Genomic DNA, 20,986 nt, shown 5'->3' with positions numbered 1-20,986 from the left:
TCTTTGACCTGGTTGTTCTCATGTTGTGCTTTGGACCAGAGAGGTTTCCTTCAGGATACCTTTAAGTGTCTCTCTGGATGTTTTTTCCAGTTTACATTTAACAGTTTCTACTCCATTCTCATCTTTTCATCAGAAGTCCGTTGTTCTGAAGGTCCTGTGTTGCAAGTCCTCTGTTCTGAAGGTCCGCTTTCTCCCTGTAGGCTTATGCTCGGTTTTATATGGTTAGTTGTTCTGCTTTCTCTGTAGCATCTCCCCTCCCCACCCTGTTGGTCTTTTCCTGCAGTTCTAGGATTGATGGATCAGACTACTTCTTTTCAGCTTGCTTTCTCATTGATCCTTCTCAGGGTCTTTTTTGAGTTATTTATGGTGGTTTATGTGGGAGAACTGGGCTTCTCCACCATTCTTCATGTTACCTGAACCGGAAGACACTAAGGGACCATTGGCCAAGCTGTAAATCGATCCAGCCATTCAGAGGACTCTGGGCAGCCACTAGAGTCCTGGCAAGCATGGATACTGAGAACAATTAATGCAGATCCAAGAGATGTTTGGAATTGTCTCTGGTTTTAAAAATAGGAAATCCTTCAATTCTTTAACTTTGTATGGAAAAAAGTCTTGCTTTCAAATTGGAGTGATGCAGTTAGGCCCAGGAAGTTACAAAGTCATAGATTTATTGAATTAATTCATTTACTTATCTGTACACTCATAGTGGTCTTTTCAGTAAAAATGCCTGCTTATCTCCCATCATTCAGGGAAGTCATAAAGAGAAAATATTCTAGTTGATGTTATGCTGGACACTAAATAAAGCTTTACAAATGAGGCTAAAAACTCTCAAAGTCCGCAGGACTGGGAAGCATGAAAAGCATTTGTTTCCTAAATCAAGCCTTCCAGATAACAGCCCAATTATGCCGTTTGACATATGAGTGTAGCCACCATCCTAGCAAACCTTCAAATGTGATAACATCCGGAAGTCAGAAGAAGGGGCCTCTAAAATCACTCTCTCTCTCTCTCTCTCTCTTTCTCCCTCTCTCTCTCTCTTTCGCTTTTTGGTGAGGCGATCATGGTCAGGTGACTTGCCCAGGGTCACACAGCTAGTAAGTGTCAAGTGTCTGAGACTGGATTTGAACTCAGGTCCTCCTGACTCTAGGGCCAGAGCTCTATCCACTGTGCCACCTAGCTACCCCAGGGGCCTGTAAAATCTCTGAGGCAATCTTCTGTATAAACCATTATATCCTCCACTTAAATATTCAACTTAGAGGAAATAATCACTTATTTATTAAAGATCAGTTATTTTGCTTATATATGGTTGGGATCTTAAGTGGGAAAAGATAAAAAAGGCAGGAAAGGAGAAATAGCCCAGGAAAGATTCCCTGTTAGGGCCTTCCCACTGCCTCCTTTTTCTAATCTTCTTAGGTGTCAGGTACATTGCGTCTAGGGGGCGCCATAGTGCACAGTGTACAGGACCAGGAGTCAGGAAGACTCATCTTCCTGAGTTTAAATCCAGCTCAGACACTTACTAGCTTTGTGACCCTGGGCAAGTCACTTCACCCTGTTGGCCTCAGTTTCCTCATCTGTCAAATGAGCTGGAGAAGGAAATGGCAAACCATTCCAGTGTCTTTGGCAGGAAAACTCCAAATGGGGTCATTAAGAATTGCCATAACAAGAACACATTTTAGTGTCTCCAGCCATTTGTTTATGGTGCAGTTACATTACACAAAATAGTAAGAGAAAGGTCCCTTCCTGAAATTTTTGGTGAGAGACCCAAACGTTTGCTTTATTTAAAATAGAAAAAAATAATGTAAATAATTACAGACAAATGAGGAATAAAATTCCAAATAAAACCATAAAACTTGAACCCCATAACTGCAACTGAGTGACTTAATGACTATTCTCCTTATTTTACAGTTGAGAAAACTGAGCCAGACAGGTTACCTGAGTTGCCGAGGATCATCCAGTTAGTGTGTTTGAGGCCGAATTTGAACCCCGATCTTTCCAACTCCAGGCCCAAGACTCTTCATTACACCACTTAGCTGAAATAAATGTTTTACTTTTTTTTTATTTTACTTATATTAATTCTGTCCTAACGTTAACATACCTATACACTTAGACAGACTTTTCTACTATACATAACAAAATCCCCACATTTCCTACTGTTCTGTGTTTTTCAGAAATTCTCCTTTTCAGTTGTACCCTGAGAGATGGGATTGCCACATTGTGACTGCCTCTCTTGGCCTCTTTTTCTGTTCTTTCATTATCTCTGTGGTCTACAGTCAAATTATCATGATCCTATCTTTCCCTTTTTTCTTCCTGCCCTACTAAGATTTTTTTAAATCCTTCTATAGTATTTACATTGCAATGTTAATTAATTACAAGTGAAATGTTCTTGGTAATATTTTAAGATTTTGTTTTTCTTTTGGATCCATTGGTTTTTTTGTTATGAGAAAATATGATTTTTATATGTTAAAATTTGTTCATAATTTCTTTCAAGTAAATATTTTCTTTAAAAAAATCACAAAGTGATTTTTAAAGATGTTTAGGTGATTGATGTAATTGGAATTGTTACAGTGAATTGTGTGAGATGTAGATCTGAACTTTTTCTTTTTGCCATACACCTAATACAGTTTTCTCAAAAATTTTTATTGAATTAGGATTCCTTTCTCTGTTGTACTCTAATCTTGGGTTTATAGAAGAGTAATCTTTGCCCACCCTTTCCATCATCCATCTAGGCTTGGCAGTTAGCATGGGCTCAGACTGGGAAAATAACTTGATTGTCAGTGGCCAGTCTTTCTGGGATGTAAGACTTGAAGAAGAGGCCAGGAGTTTGACAATCCAAAATGGAACTCATCCTATTGGCTTGTTTGCTGTTGAGGATGGTCTAGTGGAAGGAACCTTGGGCTGGGAATCAGCAGAACAGTATTCTCATTTTGAGTCTCCCATTATCCGGTTGTATGACCTTGGCCTCAATGTCATCCTCTCTCTATATTTTCTTAAAGGTCAAATATTCTGTAATCTCTGAAACAGTATGTGGTGGATTCAGAGATGGACCTAGAGTCAAGAAGACAGACCTGGGTTTTAATCCCTGCCACATCACTGTCTGTGTGATTTACCTATCCCCTCAGTTTTACTTTCTTCATCTGCATGTTATCATAGTTGCATAAATGCTTAGCCTGATTTTATGATAGTCAGTAAACATTTATTAAGTACCTACTATGTGCCAGGCACTCTGCTAAACTCTGGGGATACAAAGAAAGGTAAAGACATTTCATGCCCTTGAGGAGCTCACAGTGTGATGGGGAAGACCACATGCAAATAATCATATACAAACAAGCTATCTACAGGATAAATTGGACATAATCAACAGAGAGAAGGCACTGGAATTAAGATGGGTTGGGAAAGGCTCCCTATAGAAGGTGGGATTTTCGCTGGGACTTAGAAGGAAGCCAGAAAAACCAGGAGGCAGTGATGAGGGAGAGCATGGAGGTAGCCAGTGAAAATGCCTGCATTTGAGATGTAGAGGAACATCAGGGAAGTTACTGTCACCAAACTTCAGAGTACCTGGTGGGATGTAAGGTGTGAGAAGACTGAAAAGGTAGGAGAGGACCAGGTTAAGAAGGGCTCTGAATACCAAACTGAGAATTTTCATAATTGATCCTGGAGGTGAGTGATAGGGAGCCTCTAGAACAGGGGTGGGGGACCTATGTCCTTGAGGCCACATGTGGCCCTCCAGGTCATCAAGTGTAGCCCTTTGACTGAATCCAAACTTCACAGAACAAATCCCCTTAATAAAAGGATTTGTTCTGTAAAACTTGGACTCAGTCAAAAAGACCGCATCCAAGGACCTAGAAGACCACATGTGGCTTCCAGGCTGCAGGTTCCCCATCCCTGCTCTAGAATTTATTGAGAAGGGGTGGGGGGTGGTATGGTATGATCACTTTTGCTTTAGGAAGATCACCGAGAGCTGAGTGGAGGATAGACTGGAGTGGAGATTTGAGGCAGGCCAACTAGCAGGTGATTTATTACAATAGTTTAGGTATGAAGAAAGAAGGCCTGCACCAGGGTTGTGGCAGTATCAGAGGAGAGAAAGAAGCATATAGGAGAGATGTTAGCAAGGTAAAATCTACAGGCCTTGGCAAAAGATCAGATATGGGGAGTGAGAGAGAGTGAGGGATGGAAAGTGACAGCTAGGTTTTGACCCTGGGTGACTGGGGAGATGGTGGTACCTTTGACAACAGTAGGGAACTTATCAAGAGAAGGGGGAGGGTTTGGGAGTAAAGATAATGAGTTCTGTTTTGGACACATTGAGTTTAAGATGACTAGGACATCCACTTTGAGAAAGGCAGTTGGAGATGTAAGACTGGAGGTCAACATAGAGGTTAAGGTTGGATAGGTAGATTTGAGAATCATCAGGATAGAGATGGTGGTTGAATCCATGGCAGCTGATGTAATAATACTGATGGTGATGGTGATGGTGATAGTGATGGTGATTATTATCTATCAGAGATCATTTTGGTATTGCCCTGTCTGAAGATGGAAGTTTGGGTGGATTGGTTGACCTTTCATATTCTCATCTAACACTATTATTTTTGTCATCTTTGAATATTTGTGTACACACTTAGGGTCATAGGATTTTTAGTTAGAGGAAATCTAAGAAATCATTTATTGCACCCTCCTCATTTGGCAAATGAGGAAACTGAGGACTTGTTCAAGGTGACCCTGATGTCATAGTAAGTAACAGAGAGCTAGAATTCCAATCCAGCTCGTCTCAAGCCAAGTCTACTACTTATCCAGGGCCGCAGGTGAAGGGTGGGTAGTTGGTGGTATCTGGCCTATTTGTGATAATACTCTTCTCTTTCCTCCCAAATGTGCTTCTCCCTTCTTTGCCCTTCCTTTCTTCTTTTTGCTTCAGTTTTTACTGTCTCGTGTCCTTTCTGTTTCCACCCAAGTTTTACTTCTCTTCTGATTTAGCAGAGCCTAGTTAATAACATCCAGGGCTAAGAGGATTGCTTACTCTGTTACAGACTGTGAAAGAACCATTGTAATGCAATAAAATCCAAGACTCTGGAACCCTTGGACAATGAGCTGTCATGGATAGCTAAAATTTCAAATTAACTAAGGTTTTCCCTCTCTTTCAGTGCCACTGTTTTTGCCCTGTTTTAATTGTTTTGAATGGAAATGTTCAAAACATCAAGGTACTTAAAAATTCAAAATATATTAAGTATTTGAAACATTCATCTTTTCTTGATGGTGGGATTTTCATGGTGGACATTTGTTATTGTATTGTGTTGTAACATAGTGATTATTTTTTTTCTTTTTCTTTTTTTTTTTTTTGGGCAATTGGGGTTAAGTGACTTGTCCAGGGTCACACAGCTGGTAACTGTCAAGTGTTTGGTCTGAGGCTGGATTTGAACTCAGGTCCTCCTGACTTCTGTCCATTGCGCCACCAGCTGTACCATAATATAGTGATTCTTCACAACTCTGATTTGTCTAAGGCTGTTTTCCACTTCATGGGAATCCCTCGATTCTTGGGCTCTTGTGTACTTTTAAAAATAATTGTTGTTCGGTGTTCTTTGCAGGTGAAGACTTAATTGTGTTCAACCCTTTTCCCGTTTCTTCTATTTTTTGATTTCTAAACTGCTGTGGGATAGGAAATTAAGTCACAAAGCTTATTATAATTGTATTCAGAGTAAGACTAAATGGACTTAAAGTGAGGGCCTGAGAGGAGGGATAGTTTATGAATAAAGTGCATGAGCATTAGTGGGTGGACTTTGGACCTTGAGGCAGTCTGGTGTAATAGATTGACTGCTGGACCTGAAGTTATTAAGAAGGCCTGAGTGGGAATCCTATCTCTGATACATGATAGCTGGGTGGCCACTTTGTCTCTTGATCATAAACATAAACTCTCCGAGTCTCAGTGGTGTCCTATCTATAAAATGGGGATGGATCAGTCATCAAGCATTTATTATGTACCTACTATGGAGATTAAAAAAAAAAAATCTAGAGTTATGATTTCGCTGAGGGAAGGAGGCTTCCAAATAAGGAACTCCCTGGACAAATGCTGGTCTACAGTGGCCACGCAAGTTAAAGACTTTCTTGGGGCACTGAGAGGTTCAGGGATTTTTTCAGAGTCACCATCCAGGACGTGATTAAAGACAACGCTTGAAGTCAGGTCATACTGACTCTCACACCAGGATACTTCTCACTGTGGAGATACAGAGATACAGAAACAGAAAAGGCCTTGCTCTCAAGAAACTTGAGTTCTGTTAGAGGAAACAATGTGTGTATATGTAAATAAGTAAAAAATGCACCTGCAGTTGGTGCTAGCTTCTGGGGGTGGGGGAGAGAGGGTCAGGAGAGCGCCCTCGTGGAGGAGGTAGCCCTGAGCCAAGAACTTTGCAGGGGCTAGGAATTCTAGAGGATGAGATGAAGAAGGAATACATTCCAGGTCTGGAGGTCAAGGAATGGAGGTGGGAGGTAGATGATCACATATGAGGAGCTCAATTAGACCGAATTGTAAAGCATATGAAGGGGAGCCATGCCTAATATCGAGAAAGGGAGTTGGGGAGGGGTCGTGAAGAGCTTGGAGTGCTCGACGGAGGGGTGTATGGTTGACCTGCGAGGTGGTAGGGAGCCCCTGGAGTTTACTGAGTAAAGGAGCAATATGGTCCATCCTGGACCTTAGGACAATCACTTTGCCAGATGTTTGGAAGATGGATCAGAGTGGATTGAGACTGGAGGCACCCAGACCTTGGCAACCAGATGCCGCTGCTGCGGGTGTCACCACCGACTGCTTCAGAGTGTTGTTGTGGAGCTCAGATGCCATTCAGTATATGTAGAGTGCTCTGCAGATATCCAAGAATCACTGAAGGGCTGCTGTTTCCTGGTGGGACCACTCTCCTCAGGGAGTCAGCCAGGTTTTTACACAGCAGCTAGAAGTCAGGAAGACCCAGACTCATAGTGTGGCAGTGACACATGGAGACTCTGGGATTAGGGTGCTACAGGCCACGGATTGATTCAAGGGAGTCCATGAAGTTGGGTAGGGAAAGAAATGACATTTCTTTTTTTGCTAAGTTTTAACTGAAATTTAGCATTTCTTTTATTTATGAATTAAAAACAAAACACAGCATCAGTGGTCTTCTGTGAAGGGACCTATAGGCTTCACCACTCTGCCAAAGGGGTCCCCAACACCAGAGAGGTTCTGAGCCCCTGATCTAGGATGATACGTTCAAGATGGGTTGCTTCCCTGTCTTAGTAGGAGTGCTTGGAGCTCCCTCCGGGCACAGTCACAGCTGGGGACACTGCTGGACCCTCTCTTCCTCATCTCTCCCCTCATTATTTTGTGGCTGCTTTAGGTGCTTTTTTGACTTCCTTTTTTGTTTTCCTTTGTGTTCTGAGAGTTATAGATATGAGGGCAAAGTTGTAGGTGCCCTGAGAAAGTGTGTGCAGACAGGTCCATACTGCCTACCTCTTGGTGCATTGTGATCTGGGGCTCAGTTATGAACTCTGCCCAACTGCCTTTGGACTTGGTCCCACCCTATCACTCTTTTCTTTGGAATTAGCCAGCATGATTTACTAAGTTTCTCCAGCACCTGGGGGATTAGGAATGTAGATGCTGTACTTAAGTGTAGGGGAGGACCTTGCCCCAAATCCTGGCCCTGTCATTTGCTACCTTTGTGACCTTGGACAAGTCATTCTCTCTGGGCCTTTGTTTCCTTATCTGTAAAATGAGATGTTGGGCTACATGGCCAATAAGCTCTAAATCTATGAGCCTGGATCCTGGGTGATGGGTAGGGCTCACTTCCAGCAAGATGGTGATCAACAGAAGGAGGCCTAGAGGCATTGGGCTTTCCAAAGATGATGAGAAGGGAATGTTTAGGATAAATCTGGAAATTCCCTAGAATGAATCTCCCACTTCTCTTCCCACGCCCTCTCCCCCTGTTCTTGGGACACATTGTAATTATGGGAAGAAATCAACATGGGAAGAGCGTGTGTGCACAATTAAGGACTAATCTATTAAATTGTTTGCCATAGTGATTGACTATAATTTGTTCTTCATGGGACATCAGTGCTTTAGAATTTCAGAAAATCTGACACTATTTGTGAAATTGTACGTGGTGCTGGATTTTCCTAGATAAATAGTATTGGAGCCTGTGTGGTTTTTTTGGGAAAAAAACCTGTTAGGCCAAGTTATTTAGTGGTTAGGTTGTAAAGCAGATTTTATTAGTGGTTTTTTTTGAACCATTGATTTTCTGAATGCATTGAAATAAACTGTTTAACACTCTTGCTTCCCTGAACCAGATGAAGAATAGTAAATCAAGTTCCAGCATTTAATTATGCTTATGAACTTAAATTATACTTTTGAACTTAAACAAAGTACTGAAATGTGAAAGAGAAACCCCATCAGATGTAAAGGTACTACCCCACACACATTAGAAAAGGGCTGAGGCTGGAATAGTTTCACCTGCAGGATCAGGAACTTGCTCCCAGGGCACACAGATTGCCTTCAGACCTTTGTCCACAGCCATTCAGCTGATACAATTCATAAAAAGAGTTTGAAAAGTGTGCTGGGTGGGGTGCATCATCTTAAAGGAAAGGGGGAGTCCCTCACTGGGGTCCCCAGTATGAGGCAAACTGGAGACTCCAGACCTTTTTTCCTACCTTTGGTTTGGAATTATCAAGCCTCAGATACAAGATTCGAGGGAGTTAAGGCCTTGCTGAAATAAGGACCATATCACTCCAGCTGTACCAGCAGCCTGAGCCAGATGCCAGAGATGGTGAAGACATTGGCGGCTCACCAAAGAGTCCATCTGTGGAGCCAAGAGAGATGCCACACCCTGCGAAAACCTCCAGAAGTAGAGTGATCTGCCCTGCCCAGCCCAGCCTCGCCTGGGCATTAGCCAAGCCTAAATGAGGAGCTCGCTGAACAGCTGAGCAACCTGCTTGACCCATCCCTGCAGTGCCCTGGACTCCAGTGAATTGTTGTGAGCTCTCCTGAGCTGGCCCAGACAGTGGAGAAGGTGCCTGAGAGGGACAGCCCAGCCTCCCGGAGGAGCAGTTATCCATCATTGATGCTCCTTCCTGCCCTGAGCTTCATGAGGACCCTCCAGAGAGAGAGAGAGAGAGAGAGAGGACATTGAGGGCCTGCCCTTCCACAGCCATGAGCTGCTTTGGCCATATATCTTCCTTACCATTGTACTTTAAATCCATGTCCGCTCTTTCACCTGAGGACTCTGTCAATTTGTAGGAGAGTGTGCTCCAGGTTTTGGAGGACATGCTTTGCAAGTACTGCTTTTGCTAATCCCTTTGGGTAAATGCTTTTTTAGAAAAGCTAATTGAGTCTCCTGACTGATTGTTAAAGGGAAATGTACCAGTGACAAATCTAGGGTACTTTGTTAGCAACATAGTGTTACTCCTATGACCCGAGGTAGCAGCCACTCCTCTGGGTACCCTTGCGGTGCCGTGGATGACATGAGTGCTATACTTATAAGCCAGTTTTATCAATCAAATGTATAGTCCCTCCAACTTCCAAAAAGGTCAACATGCAGGGGAAATTGACAAAGGAAGATGTATTTTCCTGTGTTTGACTTACTGAGATTTTGGAAAGAAAATTCATTTTATGAAAACATGAATGTAAGTGGTACGTCTATTTCCTGAGAAATAAAGCACATCAAGTAAGTTGAAGGGATTTAAAGTGTTTCTAGGGAGACAAGTGCTCACCAGAGTGGCCATGATTGTGGTCTCTGAAAAATTCATCACTTTGTGGTTGTGTGTGATGAGATTACTCGACTGAGCTAGACCGTTACTCAGATGGCAGCCCCTAAACTCATTCTTTGTGCGTTAGGACAACTAGGCGGCACAGGGGATAGAAAACTGGGCCTGGAGATAGGAAGACCTGCGCTCAAATTCAACTCTGGATGTTTACAAGCTTCCTGGGCAAATTCTTAACCTCTGTAGTTAACAGTTTCCTCATCTGTAAAATGGAGATAATAATAGCATCTGCCTCCCAGGGCTGTTGTCAGGATCAAAGGAGATAATAATTGTAAAAGCGGTCAACATAGCACCTGGTACGTAATAGGTTCTGCATAAAAGTTGTTATTATTATTTGCCTGCACTTGGAACCTTCGTGCCTTGGTAAAAACCTGTCAGAGTTTATGTCTTTACTGGCATGGCCTCAGTGATCCCAGTGACATGGTGCTGGGAAGAGGCATCAGATTACAACTTCTTTGTTCAGGCGTTTCAATCTCTTTGTGACCACATTTAGGGTTTTCTTGGCAAAGATATTGGAATGGTTTTCCATTTTCTTCTCCAGCTCATTTTACAGATGAAGAAACTGAGACAAACAGCGTTAAGTGACTTGCCCAGGGTTGTACAGCTAATAAGTATCTGAGGCCAGATTTGAACTCAAGTCTTTATGACTCCCGACTTGGAATTCTATGCACTGCACCACCTAGCTGCCCTAAGATTACAACTTTAGCAGAGGGAAAAGACAAACAGCCAGAGTTTCTCACAAAACAAAAGGGTTAACCTAACATACCTGTAATCAATTAAGTATCAATAGCTCCAGTGATTTTGCCATGTTTAATATTTTTGTGTTACTTGAAAACGTTCTTTGCTATGTAGCCAGCTGACAAATGACTGTATGCTTAGGGGCAGGCATTTATCTGGCACTGTTAGGTTTGATAAGTGCTCTATATGTCATCTCATGTTGCCTTTCCAATGACTCTGGGAAGGAGATACTGTTGCTACTTCCATTTTACAGATAATGAAACTGAGGCCAGCAGAGGTTAAGTGATTTGTATACTGTCACACAGCAAGTTTCTGAGGTGGGATTTGAACTTGGCTTGCTCTGATTCCAGGTCCAGGACTATGTCTACTGTGCCACCAAGTATGTATATACAACTGTGTATTTTAATGTTTGCCGTAGTGGTCCAGAAAGCAGTTCAATACAAGTTAATCATAATTGGGTTGATGTCTTATATTTGAGGCAAAGGTTATTTGAAATCCATCTTAACTCTTCTAAGGATTTTATCCAGTCTTAGCAGAATTGTTTCTGAAGTGTTCAAGTTATTCAAGATGTCAAGCTAGAAATCCTTCCCTTTCCCAGTCAGTGCTTATTTGATAATTATAAAGATTTCTTTCAGCTTTAAAATTAATTAAATTACCTTCTTAATAGATTCATCTGCGACCTTACTACTGGGTCTTCTTTTCTTCTCCCTCTGTACTATTTTGTTTAGTGGTCTCATCAGTTCCCACGGATTTGGTTATCTTCTTCATGCTTATGATTCTCTGCCCTAACTTCTTTCCTGACCTCCACTCTCAGTTGTCCAGCTGCATTGGACATCTTAGGGTCAGCTACGTGGCACCATAGTGGATAGAGTGCTGGGCCTGGGGTCAGGAAGACTCATCTTCTTGAGTTGAAATCCAGTCTCCCACACATTAGCTGTGGAACCTTGGGCAAGTCACTTACCCCTATTTACGTCAGTTTCCTCATCTGTCAAATGAACTGGAGAAGGAAATGGCAAACCATTCCAGTATCTGTGCCAAGAAAACCCCAAATGGGGTCACAGAAAGTTGGACATGAGTGAAAAACGATTGAACTGATTGGACATCTCAAACTGGATGTCCTGTAGACATGACCAAAACTGGACTCATCATCTTTATCCTCCCCACCCCCCAACCATCCCTTCTTTCAAGCTTCCTTCACCACCATCCCTATCAGCTACTTAGCCTCTTCACGCCAAGCCAGTCTGTTGACAGTTCTATCAGTTCTACATAGGAAACATTTCCTGACTGTGGTTTCCCTTGATGTGTAGGGAATTTTATTTTACTCTCTTGTTTTGATTCTCTGTATGGCTTTGCTTTTTAGATGCTTTCTTATAAGCAGCAGAACATGGGGTTTTGTTTTATCCAGTACCTCACTGTCTTGAAACAAGACCTGGGTTGGGGCTGTAAAAGAATAGGATTACATTAAAGTAAATGAAACAAAACTAACTGTAGGGAAAAAGTATTGACTTAAAAGGAATAGGATCAAATCTGGCCTCAGATGCCCATGTGACCCTGGGCATGTCACTTAGCCAAAAAGAAAAAAAAAAGGAATAGGAACAACCAAATGCCTTTTTTTTTCCTTTGCTTTTTTTTTGGTGATCAGGGTTAAGTGACTTGCCCAGGGTCACACAGCTAGTAAGTAAGCTTTTTTTTAAAGGCAGTAGTAGGGAGGAGGAAACCGTACACCCAGCCTAACTTAACTTTTCCTGGAATGGATTAAAAAAATCCAATAATCCGTCAGTCAACATTTATGAAGCACCTACTATGTGGAGGCACCATGCTAAGGCTGGGGATGCAAAGGGAGGCAAAAGACAGTCCCAGTCTTCAAGGAACTTACAATCTAATGTGGGTGACAACACGCAAACAAATACATGCAAAGTAAGCTTTATACAGGATAAATAGGAAATAATGAATAGAGGGAAGGACCTGGAATGAAGAGGGGCAGGGGAAAGATTCCAATAGAAGGAGGGATTTTAATTAAAGGAAGACTTAAAGGGGAGGTCAGTAAGTGGAACAGAGTCGGAAGAATGCCCTCATTATCTCAGCTCTGAAATTACTGTAATAGTTTGACCTCCTCACCTCCAGGCTCTTCTTGCTCCAGTCCTCTATCCCAGCACTCACTGTGCTTTTCCTAAAACGTAGGTTTGATCATGTCACCCCCTACTCAGTAAACTCCAGGAGCAAATACAAAATGCCCCGCTTGGCATTCAAAGCCCTTCATAGCTTACCCCACTCCTACCTTTCCAGTCTTTTTACACCTTACTCCCTTCCAGGTACTCTTCGATCCCATGACCCTGGGTCTGCTGGCTTGGCTCTGGGCATTTTCTCTTGCCGGCCCCCCTTGCCTGGAGTGCTCTCCCTCCTCATCCCTGCCTTCTGGCTTCTCTGGATTCTTTAAATCCCAGCTAAAATCCCTTTTTTTGCTGAAAGTCTTCTCCATCCCCTCTGAATTCTAGTTAGTGTCTTTCTTCTATTAGTTATTTCCTATTTATCTTGTATATGACTTGCTTTGTAGATGTTTGTTCAAATGTTGCTATTTGTTATTTTAAAGTTTATTTTTAGCCTTTTATTAGGCTAGACAGATCCCAAAGAGTGCTACAGCTATCCATCAAACAAGTAATTAGTTTGAGAATGTAAACATTGGGTATAACCTTTGGTTACAGTCTTTTAATATGCTGACTTTGGGTGGACTTACTAGCCAGATCTTGTACTTTTCAGTGTAAATTAAAAGCCTTTGGGAATATTTTCAAAATTTGCTTCTGTTAATTGAAAACAACAGAAAATTGTAGATTAGAGGCTAATGACTTTCATACATGCTTTATATTTTGATTTTAAAAACTAATGATTGATTTTCATCTGTTCCACACTATTAGTATTAATCTAATAACATGCCATGTCGCTAATTCTTACCTAGTTGGGAAACTTGTCTTATTGGGAAGATTTGTGCTTACATATAATTTCCCCTCGTGTTACTTATCTATTTTAATTATTTTTCAATTTCCCATAGGCATACTTAGCCTGGGAAAAAGAATATTATTTATCTCTTTTCATGATAGCTCTCTCAAGATATTTTACTGTCTTGTGGAAGAAAGAGTACACCATTTCTGCTTGACCCCAGTGCATGGTACTAAGACCAAAGTGTAGAAGAAGTTAAAGCAAGGTTGATTTTGGTTCAGCACAAGGAAAAACTAACTAATGATTCGAGTGGTCCAGAAATGAAGTGGGTCGTCAATAGGGAGTGAGTTACTCATCACTGGGGATGTTCAAGCACAGGTTGGATGACCATTTGTTAGGGTTGCTGTGGGATATGTGCTTCATTTAAAGGGTCTGCTTGACAGTAACTTACCAAAGTACCTTCTAACTGAAGTACTGTAGTTCAAGACATAGGTGCAGAACTTAGTTTTGGGAAAAGCTCTTAGTCCCTGGAACAGAGTTTTTTCCAACACAAATGTACTCATGGCACCATTGGGGTATCACTATGAAAGTATAGAAGGCTTCTCATATTTAATAAGATTTTGCTATGTTTACCCCCTTTCCCTGTGCAAATGAGAAGATGCGCCTCTTCAAGGACAGGGCAGGGTTCTAAATAGTAATTGCAGATAGTGACATTATGAAACAATCCTAGCACAGATGTTTTATTATGTTAAGACTGGATAGTCCCCAGGACTTCTGAGAAATGGCAAATTCAATTTGCCAAAATGGCAACCACATGTGTAAATCTATTGCCAGTTTTCTTGGGCTGGTTGCCATAGTCTTTGCTATCCGAAAAGTTTCACCATGAGCAGAATTTTAAATGATTCTTTATGTTGGCAAAAGAATCATTTTGTGTAAACAACTTGGATATTGTGTGGTGTTCTGGTTTGAAAGAGATTACATGATTCAGGCTTTTATGAAGTATAGTGCTGTCTTCGGCCAAGCTTGGAGCCATTAGTAACCATACAAAAACATTGTATTGTGCATTTTCAATTGTTTTCCACCTGTCACTAATTTATTTCCTCCTTAGATAGTAAAATGAGGAAAAATGTCTTCATCTTGAGTTGGTTTTAATGTTTATGTTGAGTGATAATGCTCATGTTGGGAAACCTCAATGTAGACTTCCAGTAATCTTTGCTTCAGGTTTTCTCTTTAAAAAAGCAAGGTTTAAGTTTATACATATGCTGTTTTTGATTGAAAATTGACAGACTTTCAAATCTGAAGGATACCCTTCAGAAAAGTTGTTTTTTTGGGAACATCTTATAATTTCATTGTAGTCTGCTAGTTCCAATCAATAAACCAGCAAGCATTTATTAAGCTTCTACTGTGTGCCAGGCATTGTGCTATGCTCAGGGGAATGCAAAGACAGGAAAGAAGTATTCCCTACTGTCATGGTATCTATCTGATGAAACAACAGATGTATGGATAAGTATGCACACATTAAATTAAAAAAAAATTGAGGATAGTTGTTAATAGTTGGAAAAGCTTCATGTAGAAAGGAGCATTTGACCTGAGCTTTGAAGGAAACAAAGGAATCTGAGAGGTGGCCCTGAAGAGTGCTAAGGGTCTCTTGAGTGATAATATGGAGCTTCTCTGTTATTCTCCAGAATAACCTTAAAGGTTAAGTAATCTCATTAAGACTAACAGATACAGGGCTAATGTAGAACTCCACTAACAGTGTAAAGGAAAGCTGGTCTCCAGAATCGGCTGTCTTCATTCAGAATTCTGAGAAGTTCATTATAAATTAAGTTTGTAGGAGGTGCTGGGGAGGGAAGATCATAGATTCAGAGTTAGGAAGGTCCTTAAGGGTCATCTGGTACAACTCATTCATTTTACAGTTGAGGCTCTGAGGCCCAGAGAGGTTAAATGATTGCCCAAGGAGGTAGAGATAAAGTTGTTTCTCATCTTTAATTTTTGAGAAACTTTTAAACTTAATTTAATATATATACAAGTGTGTGTATGTATTAAAGGGGCAGCTAGATGGCGCAGTGGATACAGCCCCCAAGAGAACCACTCATAGGGTCCCAAAGAATCGAACATGACTGAAATGGGCTCAAAAACAAGTCGTCAGTGGATTTAAGCAGAGGCTTAGGAGTTAGGGATTTTGTTATCCAAACCTCTTAATTATTTGAATTATGTCACTGAGCAAATAATGTACTTTCTACTTTCTTAACAAATTGGCGTACCTTAAGAGAAGAAAAGAAGTACGAAGAAACCTTATTAATATTAACATTATTATAAAGTAGTTTTTTGTACAGGCATTATTATTCTTTTGTGTGACAAAATTAAACATTTTCCCTTTGTATTTATTTTCATAGGTTATTAAAAGCTGACCAGCCCTTCCCATTTGGAATTCATACTTGGCTGCTGTAATAATTGAACCTCACTGCATGATTCTGGATGATGTCAGAACAGGATTTGGCCGATGTAGTCCAGATTGCTGTGGAAGACTTGAACCCTGATCACCCAGGTACAGTAGGCATGGGAGCAGAAAGTGAAGTGTTAGAAAAGTAAGAAGACTGGTCATACTTGTAAAGTTAAAGAAAAAGCCATTCTTCCCTCTCCTAAGGCCCTTTCCCCTCCACTCCAGTGACTGCACATACGTATGTTAATGATTCTTAGTAACATGCAATTCGATTTTTTAAGGATTTGTGATTTCACTGGTGTGTACAGTCCCTCCACCAATGTGGATCACCATCTCTCCTTGACTTAGTAGACGGTCTTTAACAAAAATTTGTTTTAATCACCCCAAATCTGCCCTCTCGTTGAGAACATAAGAAAAGCAAAATCCATTACAATCATGGATAGTTAATCAAAACAAATTTCCACATTGACGATGTCCAAAAAAATTGGTTATATTCTACATTTATCTCATCTGTCTGTCAGAAAGTGGGTAGCATGTTCATCATTAGTGCTCTGCAATTGTGGTTTGTCATTATGCTGATAAAAGGTGAACGCTATAGCCTTCCATCACATTCATTAATATAACTTGTTCATCTATTCCCTAATTTACAGACAACCCTGAGATTCCCATTCTTTGCTTCCCCAAAAACAGCTCAGTAGACACTCTCTAAAAGTGGTTGTGGCCACAGGTGTAATCCTGGGTGGGGCGGCGCGACCTGTAATCCCAGCTACCGGGGATCTTTGGAATTTGGCAGTTCTGAGCTGCAGTGGGCTCTGTGGATTAGATGTCTACATCAAGTTCAGCATTAACATGGTGAACATTTACAGCCATTCCAACTTGATAAATCTTCCCCAGAGCTTGTACTTCCCTGGGATAGTGTTTAAGAACCCAGGTGAGGCATCAGAATAGGTCTGTAGTTGGAGTGATGCTCAATGACATAAATTTGCTTTGAATATTTGATTAAGTGGCTCTCTTAAGTAGAGGCCACAGAATACCGGATTCTAGGTGCTATAAATACAGCTGTATTATTTATCTCTGTAGCCTTAATTTTTTTTAAAATGATCCTTTGAAGAAATTTGATTTTCTTTTCTTACCTCTGTTTTTCTTTGTTGGTCCCTCATCCCCTCCCACCTCTCCCCTAGTACCTCCTCAATGTTTTCATCTGAAATTGAATCAATGGGATTTGGGAAACATGGAATTTTAAATGAAAAACAAAAAAACAACCAAATGTTTTCATTTCTAAATATCAAGACAGAATTTCTAGGAACTCCATTCAGCACAATATAATGTCTTTTTTTTGAGTTGACTATTTGTTTTACTAATAGAAAATTTCTATTGGGATACTAATATTTAAGTATAATAATACAAATAGTTTTGAAATCAAATGAGAGAAGATGTAAGCAGTCACAAAGAAATATGTTGAGTTGTTAGCCTTCTAAGAATCATATTCCTTAATGCGTCTTTCTTGTTTTGTTTCAGATGTCTTTTTATAGGAAACACTAAAAACATTCTTAAAGTATCTTAATTGTTTGAAATTTTAAAAGTTTTAGAAGGTTAATAATAACTTTGTTATAAAAGTATGCAATGTGAAATGCTACATGAGAAAAACATCCCAGTTTTAAATTATGAACATTTATATAACAATCTAAATTCTAACCGTTCACTCATCAGAATGATTTTATCTGCAGGCCATAGTATCAAAAGAAGCTTTTCCTCAGCTTTTCAAACGTTGTCATTTCCCTGATAGTCCCAGGTGGATGGACTCGAATTATGTTTCAAATAGAATGCAAACTGCAAATTCCGTGGTGCATTGCTCAGAACTCTGAGCAAGCTGTTTACTTTATTGCTTGTATCAGCAATCCATCAATAAGCATTTATTGAGCACTTACTGTCTGCCGGGTGCTAGAGACACAGGTACAAAGAATGAAGCAGTTCTGGCTTGCAGTGAGCTTACATTCCAATGAGGGAGACAAGAGGTGCATGTAAAAACACATACAGCATAAATGTAAAGTGAATAAATGCAAATTATACAAAATGGGTGAATATAATGGCGTGTGGGATGGGGAGGACACTAGCAGTTGGGAGGAATCTTCCTGAAGAAGACGGTGACTGAGCTACATCTTAAAGGAAGAGAGACTCTGAAATGCCTTCCAGCAATGGTGGGCGGTCTCAGAGGCCCATAGACAGGAGCTGGGGTTTCCTGTAGGCTGGATGAGTATGTGGGAAGGAGCAATGCCCCGAGAGGCTGCGAGGCTGGGTTAGGCTTTGTGAGCTGACCAGAGGAGTTGATGGTTTATCTTCGAGACCATAGGGAGCTTTGGAGCTGGTTGAGTATGGGAGTCATATGCCTTCACTGCATCTTTCTTAATGTGTTTTTGACTCCTCCTTTGCACGGTGCGCTTTTGTGGTGCTTTGAAACCAACTATATCTGTGTACAAAAAAGGTCTCGTTAAGATTAATGTGGTTCCAAGTCCGTTTTTTTGAATGTGCATTTGAAATTTGGAACAGTTAGACCCCCAGTTCTGAAAAATCACCTGGTTGGAGATTCAGAAAGATTCTAACCTTGTAACTGGTAAAAGGTCCATTTTGCCTTTGGCAGCAATAATAGCAAAAGTAGCAGAGGCCTTAGAATCATAGATTTAGAGCCAGAGGGGATCTCAGGGCCATCCTTCCTACTTCCCCATTTTACAGATGAAGAAACTGAGCCCCAGGCCCAAGGTCGTATGAGGTGGGATTTGAATCCTAGGCCTTTGGCTCCTGGGCCCTTCCAGTCAATTCTCTTCTTCCTGTGACTTCCTATAGAAGTTATTTTCTATACAGTTCATCTGCTAGTTAACCATTTGATGCTCTGTGACCGCTCATACTGTGGCCCTGTATAGACACTGAAATCTCCTGTTGCCAGGGTGTGTTTTGATTGTCTTGTCTCCCCACCTAGATTCTAGTAGGGCCCAGGCCCCCCATTTTGTTTTGTGGGCTGCCTCCTTCTGTGATTGCATAAAGAAGGCGCTCAGCAAATGTTTGTTGATGTAATAGCCACTCTTCCAATGTAGCATAAAGGCTGCATTCAGGAGAATTGATTTATTATTTTATTATTATGCTTCAGGGTTGGTGGTTGTTTTCCCGGTGGACAATTCAGAACAGGGGTGGTGCCGTCACCACCAGGAAGAAGATGGCGGTGGAGTTTGTGTTGCTTATGCTAACTAAATAAAATCTATCAGTATGGGCTTCGGATGGGCCCAGTACTCAGAATGTAGGAGGTAGTGGCCCTACTGTTCTCTATTGGACATCTTCTGGGGCACTCTGTTGATTTCAGGGCAGCGCCTTTTAGAATGGGCATTGACAAGGGGGACCAGACTGCATGGTGACTCAGAACCATGCCATGAGAACATTGGTTGAAGACACCTGGAGTAGTAGATAGGGGAGGGGAGGAGAATGGGATAACTGCTTTGCCAAGTACAGTGAAAAAAGGTACAGGTCCTGGAACCAGTGGGCCTGGGTGCGAATCCCACCTCTGACATTTCCTACCTGGGTGACCTTGGTCATGTTATTGAACATCCCTTCGTAAAATGAAGGGGCTGGCTGGCCAGATGGCCTCTGAGCCCCCTTCTAGGTCTGGATCCGCTGAAGTTCTGTAGGGTTGTTGTGTAGAAAACACACTAGGCTTTTTCTTCTTGACTCCAGAAGGCAGAACTAGATGCAGTTGGGGGCTGGAGGGAGTTAGAGGAAGCAGATTCTCCTTTAACATATAAAACCAAACAAACACAGAAACACCCTTCTCCACAGTTAAGAGCTGGCCCAGAGTGGAGTAGTTTGCCTTTGGGGGACTCGTGATTTGCCCATCACAGTATTTGATAGAAGCCGGATGATCATTTCTAAAGGACAGGGTTCAAAATTTGGTTTGGATTTGGATAGAGAGTTGAGATTCTGTAATTTAATTATTAATGGGATGAAACCTTTTTAAATTAGATTTTTTCCCTTGTCTTTCTGAGCGGAGTAGATGTAACAGTATTTTCTTAGTGATTAAGGATCATTAGGAATATCAGTGATCATTCTGTGCTGTTAAGATGTGTTAGGGATATTGGCCTCTACATGACCTTTTAAGTTTTATGTATTATTGGTGTATGTCGCACTGAGCACGTCACAAACAGAACTAGGCTTTTACCACTGAACCCATCTTCCCAAGTTCCCCCTTTCTGTCCAGGCCACTCCACAGTCTCCTGGGTTTGTAGTCTGGGTGTTTTTCTAAACTTATCACTCTCACCCTACGTATCTTTTCATTTGTCAGATCTTGCTGTTTTCACCTCTGTATCTTTTGCTTTGAAGCCTTTCTCCCTATTCACATAACCACCACTTAATGAAGGCCCTCTTTGCCTTTCACTCAGGATCACTGCAGCAGCCTCCTAATTGATTTCCCTTACTCAGGCCTGCCCTCCCCTCCTGTCTGTCTTCTACATAACTGCCTAATTTTCCTCAGGCCTAGACCTGACCATTCCTCTCTGTTACTAAACTAACTCCAGTGATTTCCTATCGCTTTTAGGATAAATACAAACTCCTCTGTTTAACTAGGTGGCACAGTAGATAGAGTGCTGGGTCTGGAGTCAGGAAGACCTGAGTTCAAATCCAGCCTCAGACACCTACTAGCCGTGTGACTCTGGGCACGTCACTTCACCTCTGTCTGCCTCAATTTCCTCCACCGTAAGATGGGAACTACAATAATACCTACCTCCCAGGGTTGTTGTGAGGATCAAATGAGATTACCCCAGTACCTGACTCATAGTAGGTGCTAGATAAATGCGTGTTTCCTTCCTTCCTTCCAAAGCCCTTTAGTACCTGATCCCAGCCTCTCTTTCTAACCTGCTTGTGCATTACTGTCCCTGCTGCACTGTGTAGTCCAGCCACCCTGGTCTTTTCTTTTCCTCACACACATTATTCCATTCCCTATTCTCATACCTTTGCCCTGGCTCTACCTCTGCCTGGAGTATACTCCCTCTTCACATCTGCTCAGAGAATCCCTCCCTTCCTTAATGTGTAGCTCAAACATGGCCTTGGGAAGCCCCTGGAGTGTATTGA

At 41.4% G+C, this 20,986-nt stretch overlaps 1 protein-coding gene across 7 annotated transcripts in view; it reads left to right on the top strand.

Moving 5' to 3' along the window:
- BANP (BTG3 associated nuclear protein) overlaps window positions 1-20,986 on the top strand; it is a 254,011-nt gene that overhangs the window by 16,972 nt on the left and 216,053 nt on the right. For all 7 annotated transcript variants that reach the window (XM_027847684.1, XM_027847683.1, XM_027847681.1 and 4 more), the window contains exon 2: window positions 15,831-15,982. In XM_027847684.1, coding sequence (XP_027703485.1) covers window positions 15,913-15,982 — 70 coding nt within the window. In that variant the 5' untranslated portion in view covers window positions 15,831-15,912. The remainder of the gene's footprint in view (window positions 1-15,830; window positions 15,983-20,986) is intronic.

This window comes from Vombatus ursinus, unplaced genomic scaffold (genome assembly GCF_900497805.2).
Source record: "Vombatus ursinus unplaced genomic scaffold, bare-nosed wombat genome assembly UNPS02005286.1, whole genome shotgun sequence".
Taxonomy (NCBI): domain Eukaryota; kingdom Metazoa; phylum Chordata; class Mammalia; order Diprotodontia; family Vombatidae; genus Vombatus; species Vombatus ursinus.
This window is presented reverse-complemented; position numbering and strand designations above follow the sequence as displayed.